Consider the following 22,437-nt stretch of genomic DNA (forward strand, 5'->3'; position numbering starts at 1 on the left):
TTCCCCAGCATTTGGCTGCCATTGTATATATAAATTTTTATCATTCATCTAAATATTATTTCAAATTCCCATTTTTTTTTATTAACTTTTCATGACGCTCTTAATTTTTTAAAAAAATTCCATCAATATCAATATTTTCATAAAATCAAGCCACTGATTTTTCCATGAAATCGTTATTTTCACCATTACATTTAAACAAACATATGAAAAGAAATGCTCCTTCCACAAAGGTTTAAAAGAAGGCACGTGAGCAAGATTACTTGAAGCCCCTGAACAATCCTGACACAACACTCATTTTTTCAAAAGAGACAGAACTACCTACCAAAGAGAAAACGTTATGAAAAACAAATAAATTTAAATAATATAAAAAAATTCATCTAAACATATTTTTCCAGCCCCAATTAACATGCAGAAAAGGCTTAAATAAAAAAGAAACAAATTGACAACACATATTATTTGAGTTCGCAATAAGGCAACTTAATACTGAATAGAAAAATACAGCACAATAACCAAATGCAACAGATTCAGGTATGTTAAAACCAGCAGAATAAGAAGAAGAAAAAGAAGGCATAATGAGAGTCCATATGCATCCTGCTCGATAAATACAAACCAATAGTTGCCAATTCCTGTACTACTACTGATAAGATGAAAAGTCTCCCAAGCTCCATTCCTCCATCCTTCTACGAGCTCACCCTCTCAAAGAATCACCTCTTTTGTCCCACACCTAACTCTGCAAATCCCATGCACACAGGCATTTGATAAATTAATAAGAAAATGAAGAGAAGTGGAGCAGAGGTTATAAAACTTCACATAGAATTGCATCATGAACCATCCGATCAATCAAGCCTCCTGGATGATTGCCCCATTATATTAAAAGGTGGGAGTAAACAATGCTAACAAATCCACAATAGTGTGACCTCTTACTATCATCTAATTTGCTTAAAAGGCTTTGACAGGGAAATTTCCTATTTTGAACCCGCTCTCAATATAGCAAAGGCCAATAATATCTATTCATACGCTCTACCCTGGAAAAGAACTACAGTTTCTTACCTCTGCTTGAGGTTCATCAGCTTTAGATGTCTCACCTGTCAAATCAAATCACGTATTTACAACAAGAAAACATCAGCTGGTTGTGGTATGTAGAAGGCAACAGTTCTGTAGAATTCTAAAAAGTACCAATAAACCACATAAAAACCCATGCAAATGATGATTGCATCATTCCCAATGAGGTCAAAAGTGCCCTCACACCATTACTCTGCACGGACTCACATACAAATGTTCCATAGGAAATGAGTTTTCTGTTCTATTATCAATAACATATTAAAAATAGAGGACATAACTAAATGAGAACATACCTTCTGAAGTAAATTGAGAAAAAGAAACTAATACCATCACAAAATAAACATCCAGCAAGACTAACTCTAAAAACACAAACCAGAGAAATAAACATGCATATACTCATGTTCATTACCAGGTTAAAAAATTGAATTTGACACACTGCAGTGCCTATACAAAGGGCTTTATTTTGCTTCTCATTGAAACCATCCAAAATAGCACCCTCAGGTTGTATTGGCCATCAAAATGTAGAGTTTTTTTGGTATGTATCTTATGATTCATGATAGTTATCTGGTATTGAAACATATAACATTTTTTCAATAACAACAATCTAATTGAATTTATAAAAATAAAAACAAAAATAAAGGGTGCGTGGATTCTCATTCAATGAGCACAGAATAATGGTTCTACAAATAAAGGTTCCATCACAATTCCTACCGTCATATTGAATACCATTGTTCACTAGGCCTTGCAAGATCCTTTTCACACTTTCCTATGGTAATACCTCTTCCTTAATGCACTCTGTCACATTACTAAAATAGAACCCAAATTAAATTATGTCCTCTAGACTTGGTTTCTATCCATGCATTTCAGAAGTTCTACAAAAAGACACAGATTAAACTTTTCTTAGGTATAAAATACGAAAAAAAAATCATTATTTAAGAAATCAATCTTATTCAAATGGTTTCATCAAGTGAACACAGGGCTCAAAACCAGAGAAATATATTCACAGCATTTACCTCCCTCCTCTGGCAGATCTGAGGTCCATAATGTGAGATTATCCCGAAGAAGCTGCATAATAAGGGTACTATCCTTGTATGATTCTTCATTCAGGCTATCAAGTTCTGCAATAGCCTCATCAAAAGCTTGTTTTGCAAGGTGGCAAGCCCTGTGCAACACAAATTTAAAACAAAACAGAACCTTAACAACTCAAGAAAGTGGAGGAAAAACCTCTAGACCTCCGTTCTTGATGTAAGAACACAAAAGAAACCAAAAAAATAAATAGTCCAAATCAGAGAGCATGATCAACCTCTCTGGGGAGTTCAAAATTTCATAGTAGAAGACAGAAAAGTTCAAAGCCAGCCCAAGTCTGATTGGATGAGTAGGCGGCAGATCTGAGGCAGCTGTACTGGTGGCAGCCTGCAGCATAAAAAATTAATTGAACTAGCACCCTGTTTCTGAACTACGGAAATCAAAAATTAAAGGAGGGTGAAAAAAATAAAACAATGACAAAGTGAGAGGTAAGATGAGCTTCAACAGAGGAATTAGATGCTAAGGACCTCATAGGCCTTAAGTGACTGATCAGCAGCTTCTTTACGGTCATTCCCTGCTTTGAATTCAGCTAAATATCGGTAGTAATCTCCTTTCCTGACATAAAGAAAAAGGGAAACAAAATATCACAAGCCAAATTAATTTCAGCATAAGAAGTATATGAGATGGCAGAATCAGAACCACTTAGTTACTGGAACTTGAGTTACGGTTTAATCTAATGGAGGAAGGAAATACAGAGCAAGAAGAGAAAACATGCCCCTTCTCACTAATATAACTATTATCATTATAATGTTTAAAGTAACTGCCATCAATGAATTAATAACCCAAAAAGCTCATACCCAAGTTTGTAAATCCCCATAATATGAGACATACATAGACAAAGACATAATAATATATATTCATCATCTTCAGACTAGTCCAAGGCTTAGTCTATTGCTCTGGATTTGGCTCCATGGTTTCTCAATTCCACCATAGTATGAAGAAAATCAATTGTTACTTTCTGAGACTTCAAAAGTTTGTACATCTTCAAATGCATATTTTATTGTCCCATCTCATAATCAAGTTTGCTCATCATTTGAAGTATCCCAATAATCAAAATCTAATAAACAAAAGGAAAAGAAGAGTCAAATATTCCTCACATCTTATAGTAGAAAACAGTTGATTCCCCTGTTGAGGATGATGGGATGAGATGATTATCAATGACGGACAATATGTCATTGCAGATCTTTGACAGCTCATCTTCAACCCTTTGTCTGTAATCCTTTATCCTTTTTGCATTTTGCTCATTTCCCCTGGTCTCCTCCTTCTGTTCAATGGAAGACAATATCCTCCATGATGCCCTTCTTGCCCCAATAACATTTTTATATCCAACAGATACCAGATTCCTCTCCTCCACTGTCAGTTCCACATCCAATTTAGCAACTTTCTTCATTGCTTCAACCATCTCTGAAACAAGGGAGAAATAACAAAACCAATCATCAAATATAACAAGAAATGAAGTAAACTCATTAAGAAAATGTCAAAATTCAAACAAATTATCTCCTGCAGGGAGGATGGGGAATATAAAGGTGCCCTTAGGCGCTGCAAACCAGAAAAATTCCAATTTGACTTCCATAGATGATGCAACTGAAGGGCTAGAATCACCAGTCCCACATTCGAGAAAGCAATATCATAGCATTCCAAAGTGGCTAAAAACCATCAATCATCATAGACAACAGAAAGTTGTATAGACCCATTTCAAATGCTATGCAGGAAAAAAAAAGAAAAAAAAGAAAAAAGAAAAAAACAATGGGCTTATTCAGAGGCCATATGCAACAATAATTAATTAATTAATGGATACATTGTATTTCATGGATAATCAAATATTTTTGTTATTTTCGCGTGGTATGAATTAACAAGAAATAATATTAGTTGATCTTAAGTTTGACAGTATTTAAATGTATCAATCTGTTTAGCACCTTTTTAAGAATCTAATAGGATTTTATAAGTTACAAATTTGTACTTTCCTTCAATGACTATTTTAATTTCTCCCTGCTACGCCTACCAAATTGTGTGTTATAGAGTTCATGTATGGATAATGGACTGATTCCATTTTCAAACAAAGTCCAAACTCTTCGCCTATTGCCATTCTGTTACAGCTCCACAAACCATTGGAAGAACTATGGTCATAAACTTGTTAGTTAAAGGGAAAAATAACAGAAAGAAAAACTGGTTACAACAGTTAAGAGCATTCAGACACGAATCTGAGAGTAGACAAGCAAATCAAAGATAAGAACCCAATTTCAGCCAAAGCTATGAAGCAAAAAATTCATTCAGGGAACAAAATAACCCTTTTGGAAATAAGTCAAACTAAATTCCAAAAAGTAGAAACTCCATGAACACATTTCCAGTAGGGTTTTTTTCGTTCTTGTTTATATAATAAAACAACATGGATCAAGCAAAATACCATTGCAAATGGTTGAACAAAACCCTGATGATAGTCCAGGGTCACCAGAAAGTTCTCTTTCAGGTAGAGATAAGTAATGACAATCGCATCACAGTATAAATTCAAATTCACCAACTAAATCACAAGTAAAAACCACCTAAATATAATTTCCAACACTGCAACTAAAAAGTAAATACCCTTTAAAAAAAAAAAAGAATAAAAAAAATAAAAAATAAATAAAAAAACAGAGATTCAGAGAAGGGCTGATGGGGACGATGAGGGTATGAAAGGAAGAAAGCGTACCATCATATCTCTCAGCTTGCTCAGCAAGCCTAGCCAAGTAAACCTGTTGCTCTCTTTCCTCCATCGCCGTCTCTCTCTCTCTTCTGCAAGACTTGGGCTTGCAACTTTGGTAACCGCTATAAGAGATGGCGTCGTTGAGAGTGGGCCGTTGGATTGGAGATTTTGGGGTTTACACACTAGGATCGACGGCTTAAATTTCACGATGGGCTTAAATTTGTCTTGAATGGTGTGAATCCCTGAAAATGGTTGGGTGGTGAAATCTCAGCCGCGTGTTGTGCGGCAATAGAAGCAGACTGGCCGTTGGATTGGATATGAATCACATGGCCTGACGTTGACTGTCATAACACTGACCATGGTTTGATTCCATGTTTAGGCCTCAATTGAGTGTGACAAACGACCCTTCCGTTATGTCCAGTTCCTTTATGTACAATCCCTCCGCTGTCTATTAAAATCTCCTCATTTATAGTCACGATAACTAATACCTTCGGCGAAATATGAATATAGAAAGTTTTTATTGGGGTTCCAAATTGATATGCTATTGCCTGATGTGACAGAGGCTGGGTCACTCTTTTTTTTATTTTTTTTATTTTTTTTCTTTGGGAGAAAAAAGTTATGCTGCCTTTTTCATTTCAGAACATCGTTTTTTCATCCAATATTAGTTCGGTTAGCGTCGCCACCTCTCCCATGACTCATGAGAGACGAAGGGTTTCAACTCGTGGTCACAAATTGGGGCACATTTTTATTTTATTAGTTTTAGATGGTAAAGTGAAATTGTAACCTACAATATAATGAGAAATGGGTTACTACTTACTAGTTACTACATAGAATAGCCAATAGCCATATCCAGGAATCACTTTCCCCTGCACATCACAAAACATCTAACCCCCCACACATAAAACACCATGCGGGGTTGTCAAACATAACACCATTCTATAGAACAAACTCCTCATTGACATTACAGATATTGCAACCAAACCTTGGGACGTTCCAAATATCGGTCCTGCCATTGGGGAAAAAATCAGTTTGCTCTCCTCTCACTTACTAGCCACCACCCGGCTGGTGCTCCCATCCCCAATCGAAACTGAGGCCAGGGACTTGGAAGCCCATGCTCTGGCATTCATTGCTCCCTCCTGCAGATTGCTTCTCTTACAAGGTTCTTTTAGTGAATTGAATAATTGAATTGCCCGATTCAGATAGGTAAGAGGATACTCCCACAAGCTCCACAGGCCTCCCAAGCTCGTGTATTGGAGGTGCCTTCTCCAGGCACATTGAACGCACACAAGCAAAGCTGGCAAAATGAAGTAGAGCGACCTTAAAACCACAAATGTAACAGCCAATGCCAGATATGTTTCCTGCTGAAGCAAATTTTCTGGAGATCTTGCCCATGTGAATGGGCAGCTTTCCTGCTCGCTATTATCACGTTTTGCATGATGTGATGGACTCGCCATTTTGTCCAGTGATGCTCGTTCCAATGGTTCAGTCTTCATACCTATAGGCATGCGCTATGATCAATAAATGTTTCATTGGAGGAAATATTTCTTCACTAAGATTGTACAAAGCAGATACCATTAGTATCAAATTGGAAATATTGCCAGGAAAGGCACTAAAAGTGCATTATCCCAGACATTCATACAGAATGATGAGGAACAACATTGATACGACTACATATCCCAGCCACCCCATCCCACCACCCTCTTCTTTGGTGCATGTGTGTGATAACTCTTATTTTTCTTTTATATATGGCTTTATTGATTTGGAGTTAATGGCCATATACACATACAAACTCTAGGAAACCATCAACAGACATGGCAAAATCTAGCAAATAACAATTTGAAAACACATGCAAGACACATGTATTATCTATGAAATGGAAATATTCTGGTTGTGGGAACTTATTGCATTTCAAATGAAAGCAGCTCTCTCTTCAATAACTTAGACATAATTGGAGATGAGTAAGATATTAAATGCTTCCCATCTAGAAAGCGCACGTAATCGTCAATAAAAATGATGATATTCTCAAGGACATATATTAGTAGAAATTATTCACTTGAAAATGAGAAGCAGCTCCTCTATAGAAAGTGATTGGCATAATTGGAGAAGATTAAGATATTAAATGACTTGTATATCTAAGATCATTGTCCTGGTCCACAAGATCAACAACAAACAGATCCCATTCAAAAGAAGTTTCTCAGGAGAAGCCCTACCAGTAACATCACCATAGAAAGCGATGAAGGAACCAAGAGTCCGGGAGCCATGATAACGTACACGCATAGTAGAATTGAGAAGGAAAAGAGTAGGAAATCCATGAACTCCATATTTTGAGAGTATGCTGTACAAATTCACATAATATTATTCTCAAAAGCAATATTCATCTAATGCAAATCTAAAAGAAGGATTGGCTTCCAACCTTGGTCTGACAGCTGATTCTTCAATTGCGAAGTGGGGCATGGAGGGATACAAGGAAGAAAGAATGGAAAAGGTTGGTCTACAAGTTCTAGAGAAAGCACACCAAGATGCATAGAACAGAACAGCCACATATTCATGAGTGTTCTTGTGAACCATATCCAGTGCCTTCTGCAGTGAAACCTCATCTCCCTTCAGAACAGCAAAATGTAAATGAAATTAGTTTTCTATTTTGAAATGTAGCAAGAGGATAAAAAAAATAAAAAAAAAACAAAAAAAAAAAACGCATTTGTAACTCAATCAAGTTTACCTCCATGCTATAAGTTAAATGTTAAAATATTATAATTATTGACACCAATCCTCTGAACAAAATATCATAACGTAAACTAAATATATAATGTCACCATATTCATTAGAAAATATAAAATAAAATCACAAATTCCACTGATTCCCATTTCAGTTACTCAAGAACAAGAAGTGCCACACATGCAATATGCTATTTGACTGCCGCATTTATTTATTTAACAAGCAATGAATTATGGGCTTAAAGAACCCCCACAGATTCAACACAAGTCAATAGAGATTCTGGTTGCAAGAACAATATGGAGAGAGTCATAACAATCTTGAATGTTGTCCTATAAAAGTTGTTCAAGAACCCAAGAGTTAAAAAAGTCAACCAATATGAACAGCAGAGCAGCCCCAAAAGTAAGGATGATATAAGCATGCCTCTATTATTGGAAGAATGAAATTAACTAAAGGAATATCACACAACAAATTAACTTTACAGATTTTATTACATATTTATCTAGCAATGCGGTTATAAGCATCCTTCAATATCACACTGGGGGTGTCCTTCTTACCAGGTATTATGACATTACACTGAGCTGGACGCTTTTCTACAAGTTTCTCTAGTATGGGGCGGACCATATATTAGCTTTGGTTGCACTCATCAAAGTGAAATTCAGATCAATAACCATAGCCAGAACCATTAAACCTCCTGCACTTATTCCTTTTGTTAATCATTTAGTTCATTTGTAAATATATTTTTGTTTAAATTCAGCAACCCAAATCTTGCTAATACTCCTTTTTTGTTTGTTTGCTAAAGAATTATTAGGGAAAATCATTTTGCTAAAAATTGGCCAATAAAGCCAGAAATTGTCTTAATGAAAAAAGGAAAAACATCCAGTGCATACTCACCACTAATCATATTCACATAGATTTTCCTACTAAGGATCAGGCAAAACATAGACTCAAGAATCTCTAGTGATTTAAGGCTCCTTTGGTAGGTATGTGGAATTGTTCAACATTGTATAGACAATTCTTTGGCAGGTTACAAGAGATCTGAAACAAACCTAAGGTTTAGCATAGACCATGCTACAACCAGGATAAGTACTTTTGTATTAGTTAAATATTACTACAACATATATGGTCAAGTGATGCTTTCTGGAAAAGGCAGTTGAAACTTGAAATCATGATTTTGAAAGCTTTTGTTCAGCTGAGCAACTTTGAAATCACAACTTCAAAGCTCTCTCTGCCTCTTTCCCCAAAATTCGCAAATACATCCCTATATTGTCCAAAATTATAGGTCGAACCACCCAAGCTGATATATTACCTTCTCTTTTGCCCACCAAACGTATCAAATGAAGAAAATTCTATGAAAACACCATCATTCCATTACGGTGTTCTCTTTACAGTCCAACATTTCTTATTGAAAGAAAACCTTATCTAATTATATTCTTGTCGATTTATTTTCTCTCATTTTCTCCCCTAAATCACATTTACAATTTCTGAATTCCAGATTAACACTGAGTGATACACCAGATCGCAAAGGGACAAAAGAAGAGAAAAAAAATTCAGAGCACCATAAATCGTGAGAAATAACAGGACATAAAGCAAAAAAAGAAAGCGTTCTAACCAACCTCGGTAACACCAACGAAATCAAGAGAACCATCGCCCTCATTAACCGTGCAATGGGAATCCCTAAAACCGGAGATCGAATCGGCAACCGACTCGGTGGGGCAGACGGGCGACAAGGAAACCCTAACGGGTTCAGCGCAGGTTAGCCTCCCGAAGACCAGTAAAAGAACGATCCCCGTCTCCCAAAGCCCCGCAGCCATCAGAGACCTTACCCACTCCAAAAAATATATGAAAAAAAAAAAAAAACCCTAATCAAGAATTGAAAGAAGAAGAGGACGAAGGTGAGGATGATGGTTTGGGTGGGGAGAGCGAGCCCAGCGCACTTTAGCGTTGAAGCTCATGGAGAGGATAAATGAGGAGAGAAAGCATGTTATGGATAAAAATAAGAAACAAAAGAGAGGGGAGTATGAAGGCAATTATGGGCATGAGAATAACAAGGGAACGGACAATATCCCCGAGAGAAATGGAGAAATGGTGGGGAAGGGTTCTGATCTCTGGTTCTGATTGTGAATTGGAAGAGAACGGTGTGAGGGGTTGGTAGGTGCGTGTTGATATCCTATCTGCTCACGGTAGCTTTCCTCTCTTCTTCCTCGCTCCTGCTCATATTTCTCTTCTTTTTTATTTTTCATTAATTTCTTTATTTTATACTGCACTCGGCTTCTCACCTGCTTTGACTTTCTTTTTCTTTTAACATGCTTGATATTTATCTTTCTAATCTTTTTTTAGCTGTGGCAGCAAAATACCCAATTGTCCGCACCACAAACATATTGATGCGGACCCGCCCTACGTTCTGGCATCATACGCCTATAAGAACTTGTGACATGTGAAGCCTTATGCCATGTTCAAAACAAAGATGACAAGCATGGATGAATTAGTACTCGAGTTTCTCTTACTCAAAGAAATATATGTTTGGATGTCTTTTGAAACTTTTATTCAAAATGATTTCTTTCACTTTCCTATTTTATTTTTTGTTTTAAAAAAATAGTTTGAAACCATGTATTACAACTATGGTTTCTAAATTTGTTTTGAAAATGTATTTTGAAAGTAATGTTTTAAAACTTTTTTTTAAGGAAAAAGAGAGCTAATTTGAATAATAGTTTCAAAATATCCCAAATATAATATTTTGTCCCAATAAATTTGGCCCAAAACTCTTGATAACTTGAAGATAGTAACACACGGATGTACACATACAAGGCACCACATGGGTGACTCCACTTGGTGAAAATTCAATTATAAGAAAATGCCTTGAAAAAGAGTCTTTAAGAAGAAAAATATTTTTCTTGAAGTTTATTATGCCTATTGAAAGCACTTGTGATGCCTCTTTTTTTGAGAATGAGAAATGCTTAAAAAACTATTTAGAAGGATGTCAAGTTTAAGCCAATCTACATGCATATTCTATTCAAAAAGCAATCTATTTATTCTTATGTCATTTAAACAATTTGGGTTGCTAGAAGAAAAGGTAATCAACAAATACTTTTGCCTCATAGGCAAATTTTGGATAGAGATGTTTGAATTTACAAATCACTCTCAACCAAGCAAACACAATGAACGGGTGAATGCCATGCTGAAAAAATATTTAAGGCACCATGTGATTACTACATAACATAATTGATTGAAGTTGTTAGAAGTGGCTCAATTGTGTAATAAGTTACGTTGAAGTTCTTCTATAGGATTAAAACCCATATGAGGTGGTAATTAGGTAGCAGTCTCATATACCTTTGGATGTATTGACTAGGATGCAAGTTAGACATATAGATCCTACAATATTCAAATTTGTGAAATCTTACCAGGAAATGCTTAAAGAAACTAAAAAAAGTTTGAAAAAACTAACAAACAAATGAAAAAGTATGTTGGCAAAAGGAAGGAGCCATTAGAGTTCCAAATGGGTGTAAAGTGTTGTTGAAACTTACACCATAGATTTGGAAGAAAATCATAGTATAGAGGATCTTGATCATAAAGTATGACAATCAATTTGAAGTAACTACAAAGCTTAGTGCAATTGCATATAGGTTGAAGCTTTTGAATAGATTGAAAATTCACCATTTTTTTCATGTATTTTATTAAAACCTCTTCCTAAGTATCAAGATCCTATCAAGGTGTGGCAAAAGCATGCACTTTCAACCATTTGAATGCATTTTGAGCAAGAGGCTCAAATCTACCATGAAGGTAAGCAAAAGAATAGAATGATTGATTACATAGTCCATTGGAAGGGGACTTTGGGAACTAATCCTAGAACGATACAATTTTATGGCAATTTGAAGAGGCAATAAAGGAGTATTTACAACTAAGCCAATCAAGATGCAACCCCACCTAGTGGGTTGGTTTGCTAACACCTTGACCATTGTAATATGGGATTAAGGTTTCATATGGTGGCACTTTACACCCATAAGTACCTATAATATGCAAGGCAACTTGTCTTGTTCAATACAAAGTGACAAACAAGGATGTTTGCTAGGTTGAGTAATATATTGGTGTAAGAGAATGAGTGTTAAGTGGTGGTTTGATGGTGAATTGAGAATTGCAACAAACAGACATGCACACACAAGGCACCATGTGGGTGGCTCGATTGCATGAAAATTTAAGTGTAAGATTTTCTTTCAAAATCGATGCCTTGAAAATGTGTTTCCAAATGGAATCATAATTTTTTTTAAATTTTTTTTATTAAATTCTCTTTAACAATGATAAAAAAAAACTAATATGTTTACAGAAGCACTTACGATGCCTTGTTAAATTAAGAAATGCTTAAAAATCTTTTCAAGGGAGGGTGACTCTCTTTAAGGAGAGTGGGTGACAATGACTATGCCACACCACAAGCATGACATGGAGCCTCAAACATGTTTTATGAGAAATAACTTCAACTCTAGCCTTGTTTGGTTGATTTAATTTATCGTATGCAAACCTAATTCTAGGATGGTTGGGATTTGTAAGAAATAGGTCCTTTAAATTTTCACTCGTAGCATGTAGAAATGATCACCATTATACAGCTTAGAAGTTGTCGTTTTGAAATAGATGTAGTCAGGATGGTTGCATTTACGCTACAACCTTTACATACTAATCGTTGGTTTCATTGTACCATGAGGCCGGTTGAAGAACTTTGAAGCCTCCACCCACTTCTTAAATCTTGTTTTATATTTGATTACCAAACGAACAATGCAGGGTAGCCGTTGATAATGTCGAGAGATTCCTGGACATATTCTAAAAGAGTAATTATATTACTTAAAGCCAATATTTTGTTTTTGCCCACCGACCTCAACCAAGTTTGAGTATTGCAACTAAAATCCAACGTTGGTTTGGATAAACTCGTTAGTTACCAACCCATTATGGAACCACAGCAGAGGCTTGTTCCCGGTGCAGTTGATCTTGACCTCCACAGCTCCACTAACAAAATGTCGAACCCAAATATTTGCAGGTTCCATAAAATACGCTCCCGAGTGCCAAGAGGTCAAAAGCATCTCTCTTTCATCCTATCCTCCAAAAATCATTTTTATTGTAATTAGACGAAACAATTAAACCCGGTCTGCCCAAAAACATTCTATTTCATTGCAGTTAGATTTTACGGACATTTGTTCTGATGATTTTAAGTACTGAAAAAAAAAAAAAAAAAGCGCAAAACGCAGTTCAATCTTTTTTTCTTTTTTTCTTTTCTTAAATTTTATTTTCCATGCACCTCTGGTCCAGAGAGGACTAGTCGTCGCCCCTTGGTAATCAAAATTACAAAACCACGCTTAGGCATATTTCAATGCTTCACTTCCTGAGAAGCTAGGATTTCATTTCATTGATTGAGGTCATCATAGGTGAAACAAGATGGCAAAGTTGGCCAGTAATAAAGAAATTACAAATTAGCTCCAATTCTATGAAGTCTAGTGGTGCAGCAGTGATTGGATAAGTTGTAAATGCCTACGATTTTGTTGAGGGTAAAAACAAAGTGTTATTGTGTCTGCCATTTGGTCCCCATCATGAAAGTATCCTTTACCTTTCCCTCTCCCTTTCTGGGTGGTCCAAAATTAAAGAGAAAAACTTAATGCAGCCCTGATAATTGAAGAAACAAAAGCGACCTACAAACTGATTGCTCGTCCAAGTTGCCTGTCCTGTTCCCCCTCTTTTGAGGACAGAAAATGGACTTCCACATTATATTGGAAATTTGCAACACAAATTATGGTCAGTGTGCGGATGAGAGAAATCATTTAAATGGAAACAAAAGAAAAAACAAAGGGAATGTGATAAGTCGATCCCCAGCAAGAAACAAAAAGGAGCCGTACCAGAACTGCAAGCCTCGCCTCTTTAGCTTGGAACTACCATACATGTATCTGTCTTCCATCTGGAAAATATACAGAATAAGCTGTCAGAAAAGGTCGGTTGTCAATACAATGAAGATAGGTATAGCCATCCCATCTATGAAGGGCATAGGGTTCATTCCCAAATATTTTATTGCCAGCAATGTCTTTGTAATATCAAAAAACCCAAAGCCTTAAAACAACCTTAGACAGCTGCTTGTTGATACTACAAAATTCCCAAACCTTGCTACATCAAATCTAAGTGAAAAAAAAATTGCAAGCAATTGCAGGAAATCCATCTGAGCAATGTAATGCCGTGACTGAACAAGTGCCCTAGAACATCCAACTAGTTGCCATTTGCAAGTTTCACTATGTCATCTTAAAGATATTAGGGCTAATTGAGGGTCTAGTTATGACAAAAGCAAAGAATGGACTCAAGGGATTGGTGCAATAATGAGTAAGATGGCAGCATTTCTAGGTAATAATAGAATTTTGTCAGATGTAGAAGCTACCTCACATCTGGAATCTTATCCATAACGACGATCAGGAATAATGGAAGCAAGTTTGGGAGCAGGAATGTTCAGAGTTAAGCCATTCTAGAATAAATTGAGTTCCCCTGGGAACTTAACCTTGCAGGTTGGACACATTAAACCAGTTGAACCTGTTTGTGTTGCATTGCCAACATTCTCATGATGGAACTCATTTCTGCACCAGATGCATAATGCGGCAACCAGATGCCTCCCAGCTACTTTTGGCAACAAAGTTTCCTTTTCAAGCCATTCAGAAGAATTGAACCCTTGTTCCATCCCTGCATCATATGACAATACTTTGGAATCTTCTGAAAGAGAGTTTCTTTGTGCAGTCAGAGAACTGAATTTCAGATTTTCTATGCTATCAGTGTTGAACTTCTCATTTGCAGTACAGAGTCCATTTAACCCCTGCCCATCATATTAAGATATGTCAGAACTTAGATGTTCTGTAGAAAGAACAAAAAAATAATACACACCAAAACTATATATATATATATGGATGACATCTTATTTTTCTTATGTGAGTGTTTGTGCATGGGAAGGAGACAATTCAGGAGGTGTAGGAACCAAATAGGTTTTACCAATCCACCTCAATCATTATAATGGATTTTCACTTCCATTTAATCAAGCAATTTAAGGTTTCTGGAGAAAAGCAAAATTCAAATAGCACCTACCATGCAAAACAAGCAACAAGAAGATAACAATACCACAACATTTTTTGCTGTAGGATAGGCATATAAACCAAAATGGAATAAAATGAACATACAAAGCAGAAATTTAGAAACTAAAAGCAATACCAATAAAACCTAGATGATGATCAAAATAATTTAGGATCAGGGAAGTAAGAGTAACTGACTATAGCAATGTCATTTCGTAATGCCATTTTATCAAGTACCAGAGCATTTTATCATTTTACTGTCATAAGTGGACTCAAGAATGGCTAGTTTCATACCTTATCTGAGATTACATCAAATGTGGGAAAGCAACTGGATGAAAGCACCATTGAAGATGAAGAATTGCCTAAAGCACTCTGCAGCACATTTTCTTCATCACTTCTCCACATAACCTCAGCCATGACGTCCTGACCAGGTTGGGCATGACTGCTGCCGAAACCAATCATCAGCTCAGTATTACTAGGATTTTCTACTTCCCTAAGTCTTGGAACCTCCCAGAATCTTCCAGGATAAACCCTCTTCAAATCATTACCAATGCCGCATTTTTGCTCACCATCAGATTGAATACAAAATCCACTCTCAGAATGTCCTCCCAGTTTGAGCTCTGCCACTGCACTATTGCAAAACCCAGTAACAGGACTTTCAGCACCAATTTTTTGCTCATTCTTAGAAAGAATAGATAAATAACCTTCAGATCCTCTTTGCTTCTGAACACTTGTCACAACATCCATACCTACTCCAGTGTTGCTCATGTTGCCAGAAGTAATGATTAGCTCACTATTCCTAGAGTTGTTTATTTCATCAAATTTGAGCTTATCCATTGTGCCAATGGAAAACTTATTCCCATTATTTTCAACGCCCCATATTTGTTCCTTACAAGATGGAGTGAGAGCACCACTTTCAGAACCTTTTTCCTGCAGGGGTTTTGTGCAAGCAGAAACCCAATTGGTGTTATTTTTAAAGCATGTTTGATCCTTCCAGGATGAAACAAGAGAACAGCTTCCAGAACTTATTCCCCACTCAACACAGGTCACAGCATCCTCATTAGGCTGAGGGTGATTGCTACCAAAGCCAAATGTTAGTTCATTATTCCCAGAGTTGTCCGCTTCAACTCTAGGCCTGCCAGTGCCAGTAGAAACCCAACTGCCATTATTGTTGACATCATATGTCTGGTTATTGCCAGATAGAGTGACGCTTTTAGAACATCTTTGCTGATTGGACTCCACTATGGGAGGAGATAAAACTCCATTCATATTATTAACAAAACCACATTTTTGCTCGTTTGGGAAAGGAACAGGCAAATGGCAGTCTTCAGAAACTCTTTGCTGCTTGACATTAATTGCAATATCTTTACCATATGTAGCACAATTGTCAAAATCAAATATTGGCTTATGTTGCCCAAATTCATCCTTGCAGTCAATTTTCATCTCTTTGATTGTGCTAGTAAAAAGCCTATCCTCGGCAATTTCAGCACATATCTCTCCTTTATCATTTGGAGTAGCTAGACCACTTTCATAACTTATCTCCTGCCTGAGCTCTTTCTTTAAGCTAGTGGAAGCACCATGCACATTGTCTTCAACCTCGCATGTTTGCTGATTTTCAGAAGGAGCAACTGAATAACTTTCAGAAATTCTTTCCTCGCTGCCACATAATTCATTGATTCCATCTGTGGGGCATTTGAGAACATTTGACTCATTGGAAGCTTTCTGAATACTTCTATCCTCACTTGTGGACAAGGCAGCTTCAGCAAGACTAGTTTTAGCAGCTAAAATATCAGGAGCCTCATGCACCTTCCCCAGTCTATCATTTCTTGTATTACAATCTTTATCCTGCTCGTCAACAGATTCGTCAGCAAAAGTTCCATCATTTTGGGTCACCTCAAAGTGCTGCCCCATATGAAAGAAAGAATTATTGGATTTGCCAATATGAGTTTCTTTAATAGAATCTGCTTTTGGTGTCTTATGGGTAAGACCAAAACTCATTCCATCATTGGCTTGGCCATTTGTAGTTTTCTCAATAGAATCACTGACAAGTCCATCCAAGGGAGTGGGATCACTATTTAGCACTGATGTTTCAGCGTTCTTAACAGATGTTTTTGTGTGGATCTCAACATGGCGATTGTAACCATTCTCTTCATGGAATATCTCATGGCAGAACCGACATTCATATTTTCCCTCTTTCATTATCACCTCATTGCAGATGGATGAACTGAGTTTACAGCTATTTGCAGTCCCATTGTGAGATGATGATAGGTGGTGCAATAAATCATCCTTCTCATCAAATGTCATGGCACATTTATGGCATTTTAAAATTTCCCCCACTTTGACCTCCCATGAATTACCCATGTTCAATAAGGTGGCTTGCTTCTCATGATGAGTTGGTATAGTAGTAACGGTTGATGGTGAAGAGCAAACAAGACCATCCTTACTATTGTCATCTTTGAGGGTAAGACCAGCTGCCTGTTGAATACAACATAATAGAAAGAAATATGAATTGCACTGTTGAAAGGGGCTAAACAAGTACTATAACCACCAACTTACATTTCCAGGAGAAATTTGATGGGCAAGTTGACTATTCTCATCATTGTGACCATAATTTGGCTGTCTTGCATCTTGGAGTCCAGACAAAGAAAGCAAACATGAAGAAACTTCCTTGCAGGACACAAACTGCTGCCCATTAGGGCTGAATAGTAACAGATAAGGGAAATTTGTGTAAGTAAAGAACAACACAACCAATAATATATAAATTGGCCGAAAATATATTTTCAATAACTAGGTAGAAACCACATAACTAATAAAACAGAAAAGGCAAGAAAAGAAACTTTAACATGAATAAGAGTATCTTTGTAAACTAAAAAAACATATATGTTGATCAATGTCTGTTAAGAAATAATCATCTGACATGTAGCAAACACGCCAGTAAAATGGAAAACCCCATTTGATGGATCCTTCCAAGAAAACCACTACTCAAAAATTGAGAAAGATTCCATAGACTCAAGTTTCCTTTTTGAGAAAAAAAACTCACCTATAATCTGCATAATGGACAAGCATTGGACATAATTTATCTTTCATGAATGAGAGGGTTCTATGTAAAATTAAGTGCACAGTAGATCCTCTACATTTCAAAACATCTAGAACACGACACCTTGGCCTCCAGAAACTTGTTTAAACACTGACCCCTAAAATACAGCAATAGATTCAATGCAGCATCAAGATCCAACCATTAAGACAAGACCGTGGAATTTAAATAACCATGGTTTTTAAACCAAATTTTCTCTTACAACTGATAGAGTAAACCAAAACCTAAGACTTTATCATTTGACTATACACAAGGATCAAAACCATGTCTACAAAATGAGTGTGCCAAAATCAGGATGTTAAAGGTGAAAGGAGTGATAAGATAAGAAAAGATAAAATGCCATTGAAGCCTAGCTCAAGTGGCATGGGGATGTGGGAGGTTCTGAGTTCTTGTCCTAAAAGCAACATCAATTATAATAAGGAAGAAGAAGTGCCATAGGGGAAGAAGAAGAAGAAGTAAAAGAAGAAAAAGAAGAAAAACTAATGAATACATTAAAGAACATAGCTGTTCAAAATGTATGATATACAATATGATACAATGATAGAATACAATTTTTTTTTAACTAAAATGGCAATATCACCGGTATGTAACTCATCTTAACCGTATGAGATACACATTATAATACACAATATCATGGTACAAGGATCCTTGACCGTTTTCAATAGTTTCTAAGAAAAATCAAATTTGAAAAAAAAAATCGTTAAAAGATTATTCTATTAGTAGTTCAAAAATGCACTTTAAAGTTAAAAGTTAAATGACAAAAAGAAAAGAGAAAATATCTTCTTTTTTTTTTTTTGATAGGTAAAAAAAGGCTTGCATTAGAAACGCCTAAAGCAGCAAAAGCAATACGCACGAAGTATACAAATAACGCCCTAAAAAATGAAGTAGTAAGGAGACAAAAAAAGACCTTCCCCTTACTTTACAAGCAACCAATCTATAAAATCAATTATAGATATAGTGTGATTCTCTATATACACCCTACCCCAATTCACAAAAGTATACATGAATAAAGACTTAATTGATTGGTCAAACCGTTCAATGTTATTGAAAGCTCTTCCATTTCTTTCCTTCCATAAAGTCCACATTAGACATAAGGGGGCAACCCTCCTTGCATTCTTCCTTTTTTTACCCACGAAAGGACCGTGTCAACCTAATAAACCCCTCCTGACTGAGGAATGCATAACCCACTGCACGCCGAAAAGGAAGTAGATCAAACTCCACAACATTCTAGCCTTGCCACAAAATAGAAGTAAGTGGTCGGTGGTTTCCTCTTCTTTGCACAAGTAGCCCTCATTCAGGATATTCCACCCCCTTCTTTTCAGCTCATCAAGGGACTAAATTTTCGGTCCAAGACACTTCCCAAACAAAAAAGCTCCCCCTCACTAGAGCCCAAGACCTCCAAATCATATCCCACGGAAAAGGATCTCTAGAGACCCTTGTGTAGGAGCAATAGAGGGAACTAACTGAAAATTTTCTATTCTTATTCTCTCTCCAACTCAAAATGTCCTCCACTCCTCTTCTCACTGCCAAGGGCTGCAGTTTGCTAAACAAAGACTCCACTTCATCCATCTCCCAATCATTAAAATGTCTTTATAAGTAGGGATTCCAGAAACCTAAATCCCCACCTTCCTCCCAAGCTTCTAACACCCAACCGTCTTTATTTACAACCAAAAGAAATAAGTTAAGGAAAGCTTCATTCAAGGATTGGTCCTCACACCACAAGTCTTTCCAAAACTTAACCCTTTTCCCATTCCCTACTAAAAAGTGGGATCTACGTCTTATGCCCTCCCGTCCATTTCTAATGGCTTTCCACACCCCCACATCATAGCCTCCTCTCACTCTTCCCGAATACATGATATAAGAGACAACTACATGAGGACCCTTGACCCTTTTTGGCAGCTTCTAACAAATATCAAATTTAGAAGAAAAAAAACTAATATATTAGACACTGACGATAAAAAGGAAAGAGAAAATGTATCTTATCTTAACCATATACTATGATACACATCTTATCTTAACTCTATGTTACGATACATATAAGGTACATGATATAATAAATAATACAGTAATAAAAAGACCTTTACTATTTTAATAGTTTCTAAACAAAATAAAATTTGGAAAAAAAAATTGTTAAATAATTATTATACTGATCATCTAAAATTTACTTTAAATTTAAAAATCAATAATAAAAAGGAAAGAGAAACATGTCTTATGTCTTAAATATAACTTACAATACATATAAGAAACACGATATAATACATGATTCCACCACTTCTAGGCATTTCTAATACAAGCCCTTTTTTACCTAAAAAAAAGAAACAATATAATACATGATACAACGATAAATAGTTTTTAAAATCAAATCAAATTTGGAAAAAAAATTATTAAAAAGTTATTATATTAATTGTCTAACATGTATTTTAACGTTAAAATTTGATGAAATAAAGCATAGATAGAAGAAAATAACCTACATAAAAAAGCTGCATACCTATGGTTAGAGGCACACATGAAAGACTGAAACATAATTATGTACATTCTTGAAACGAATGTTAGGAAGTTGTTATTTGAATAATTTGAATGTTGAACTTGAAAATATTGGTGAATGAAATTTTTTGCTCAATTTTTAGAGTGTGTTTAGATGCACTTCTTCTTTTCTATTTTTTTAAAATTAGAAAATAGTAGTAGCTTTTATATAAAATGCAAGAATTCTAAGAGGCTTATTGGAAAAGTAATGCTTTTAAAAACTGTTTAAAAAAATTTTACTACCTCAAATTTTAAAATTTCTGAAAGTGATTTTAAAGACACAAGATAAATCTTTATTTTTTGCACAAGATGTTCTACTTTCATATGGAAATTTCTGATTTTAAAAACAAGAAATAGGAAGTGTGTCCAAATGAGCACTTAGTTTTTCATTTTCAAAATGTTTTCCCGCTTTGTAGAAGGGAACGGAAATGACCCTAGAAAGTTAGAACTTTAAAGGCATCATATAAACACACACATTCAACAACACAAACAAGCATATTTAACTACTTAGAAATTTTGGAACTAGAAATAATAGATAAAAATTCACAAAAAGAAAAAAATATTTTTATATTATTTGATGAAATTGCATGTCAAAATGTCATAGTTTGTTAAGTAGAAGTTGTAAAAACTCTATTTTTTAAGGTTTTTACATGTATATGTTGATGAATGGTCAAGTATTAATACTTTTAATCTTTCTCTCTTTCATGAATTTGACTATGCACTTCATTCTTCTATATATGGTTCTTGGAACTCCATGCCTATAGACCGGACTGAAATCATTTGTCACATGAAGCTCCTTGGAAAAACTGAAGTGAAGAACAGAGATCCAATCCATATATGGCACAGTACTTCCCATCCATAGGAACCAAATTGATTTAACATCATTCTTTCTCAGTGTGGTTTTTTTTTTTTTTTTGGTTCATAATTTCAACTATCATTAGCCATTCAAATTCCATAACGAATGTATATTGCATGAGACAATTAATTAACAGCCTTGATCTATACATCAATACAAATCAATCACACACAAATTATCAAGAAAGCAAAACCTTATGTATCTGCGACAGAATAACCAGACGCGGCCTTCTTTCCTCTTCATAGAGAGCAAAAGCTTCCAACCCTGGGGCAATACATCTCCGAAATCACTTGCCTCCACAATCTTCCTCTTCTTCCTCCTACTCCCCCATTGCCCACTCAGACCCGTCAAGAACCCTAACAACTCTTCCTCTGTGGTCAAACCCTCTGTCCTCCTCCTCAATTCCGGACCAAAAGGGTCCTCCGCATTCGCCAAAGCCGCAACATCTACGACGACACCATTATTATTTATAATCCCCATACCCCCACCTTCACCGCTTCCACCATTCTGATAAACAGCTATCGTCTTCTCGCTCTTGGGTCGCCCTCGCTTCCTCTTCCTCCCACTGTCGGCAACAACATCAATGGGAATATTTTGCAAAATCTCATTAGACGATTCCCTATATTCGACTTGAACCGGGATTAGGTCATCGGCGTGAGTCTCGGTAGCGAACAAGCCTTTAAGGAGTCCGATAATTAAGGTGTTTTCTTCATCGACGGGCTCAAGGGCAGCTTTCTGGTTAAGGTGGGGGGAGAATCTGGGCCGGCGGGGAATGGTGGCAGCGATATCGGGCTTGCGAGGGGCGAGGCGGAGGCGAGAGTATGTCTGTTTTCGGCTACCGGCGCTTTCATTGAAGATGGAGCGGTCAATTTTGGGGATGACAACGTCGTCGCAGCGGCGGAGATCGGAGGAGTGTGAAGAAGTGAGAGAGAGGGCCTGGAGTTCTGATTGGGAAAGGAAGCGGAGATCGATGAGTGGCAACGCCTCCAGGTGGAGACCGCCGGAGGCTGTGGAGGAGGAGGAGGCCATGGACATGGAATGGCTGTTGGAGTGCCTTTTGAGAGGAGCTTTTTATTTTTATTTTTATTTTTATTTTTTCCTCAGTTGGCGAGCCTGAGTCAATCGCAGAAAATGGTGAGAGAAGAGAGAGGGTGGGTGGTGGGAGTTTCAAGGGACTGTTTCAAAGGCCCATTTCATTTCCCCCACACCACCTCCATTCTTGTTGGGCTTGTGAACCTGTCCAGGCCCACTTAATTTTAATTTTACGTAAGACTTGTACCTTATATGAATGAGTCGTTTTTAAAATTAGTATAAAAATACAAACAAAATAAGAATAATTAGTTTCTTA

General features: G+C 36.4%; 3 protein-coding genes across 6 annotated transcripts; all 3 read right to left on the reverse strand.

Annotated features, from left to right (window-relative positions):
- Positions 1-424: 424 nt before the first annotated feature.
- LOC100247183 (14-3-3 protein 7) lies at positions 425-5,302 on the reverse strand. Of its 2 annotated transcripts, XM_002285751.4 has the most exons (7): positions 4,835-5,302; positions 3,246-3,552; positions 2,616-2,703; positions 2,366-2,475; positions 2,076-2,224; positions 1,051-1,085; positions 425-730 (listed from the first exon to the last, which is right to left on the reverse strand). In XM_002285751.4, the coding sequence occupies exons 1-7, from the start codon at positions 4,896-4,898 to the stop codon at positions 725-727; spliced, it is 759 nt and encodes a 252-aa protein (XP_002285787.1). In that variant the 5' UTR covers positions 4,899-5,302; the 3' UTR covers positions 425-724. The 2 variants fall into 2 exon arrangements, with proteins under 2 accessions (XP_002285787.1, XP_059590831.1); XM_059734848.1 differs by having other exon boundaries at positions 425-1,085; positions 4,835-5,263.
- A 318-nt stretch (positions 5,303-5,620) lies between these two features.
- LOC100264326 (5'-adenylylsulfate reductase-like 4) lies at positions 5,621-9,860 on the reverse strand. Of its 2 annotated transcripts, none has more exons than XM_002285752.5 (4): positions 9,157-9,860; positions 7,242-7,429; positions 7,039-7,163; positions 5,621-6,323 (listed from the first exon to the last, which is right to left on the reverse strand). In XM_002285752.5, exons 1-4 carry the CDS (start codon positions 9,352-9,354, stop codon positions 5,869-5,871), a joined length of 966 nt encoding a protein of 321 aa, XP_002285788.1. In that variant the 5' UTR covers positions 9,355-9,860; the 3' UTR covers positions 5,621-5,868. The 2 variants fall into 2 exon arrangements, with proteins under 2 accessions (XP_002285788.1, XP_059590830.1); XM_059734847.1 differs by having other exon boundaries at positions 7,039-7,143; positions 9,157-9,791.
- Positions 9,861-13,158: 3,298 nt separating this feature from the next.
- Positions 13,159-22,234, reverse strand: LOC100248904 (uncharacterized). 2 transcript variants are annotated; one of them, XR_009465038.1, is made up of 5 exons: positions 21,283-22,234; positions 17,173-17,314; positions 14,911-17,091; positions 13,941-14,366; positions 13,159-13,472 (listed from the first exon to the last, which is right to left on the reverse strand). XR_009465038.1 is itself a non-coding variant. In XM_059734849.1 (4 exons), exons 1-4 carry the CDS (start codon positions 22,122-22,124, stop codon positions 14,025-14,027), a joined length of 3,507 nt encoding a protein of 1,168 aa, XP_059590832.1. In that variant the 5' UTR covers positions 22,125-22,234; the 3' UTR covers positions 13,159-14,024. The 2 variants fall into 2 exon arrangements, 1 of the variants encoding a protein (XP_059590832.1); XM_059734849.1 differs by having other exon boundaries at positions 13,159-14,366.
- Positions 22,235-22,437: the final 203 nt, after the last annotated feature.

Source organism: Vitis vinifera, chromosome 18 (genome assembly GCF_030704535.1).
Source record: "Vitis vinifera cultivar Pinot Noir 40024 chromosome 18, ASM3070453v1".
NCBI lineage: Eukaryota > Viridiplantae > Streptophyta > Magnoliopsida > Vitales > Vitaceae > Vitis > Vitis vinifera.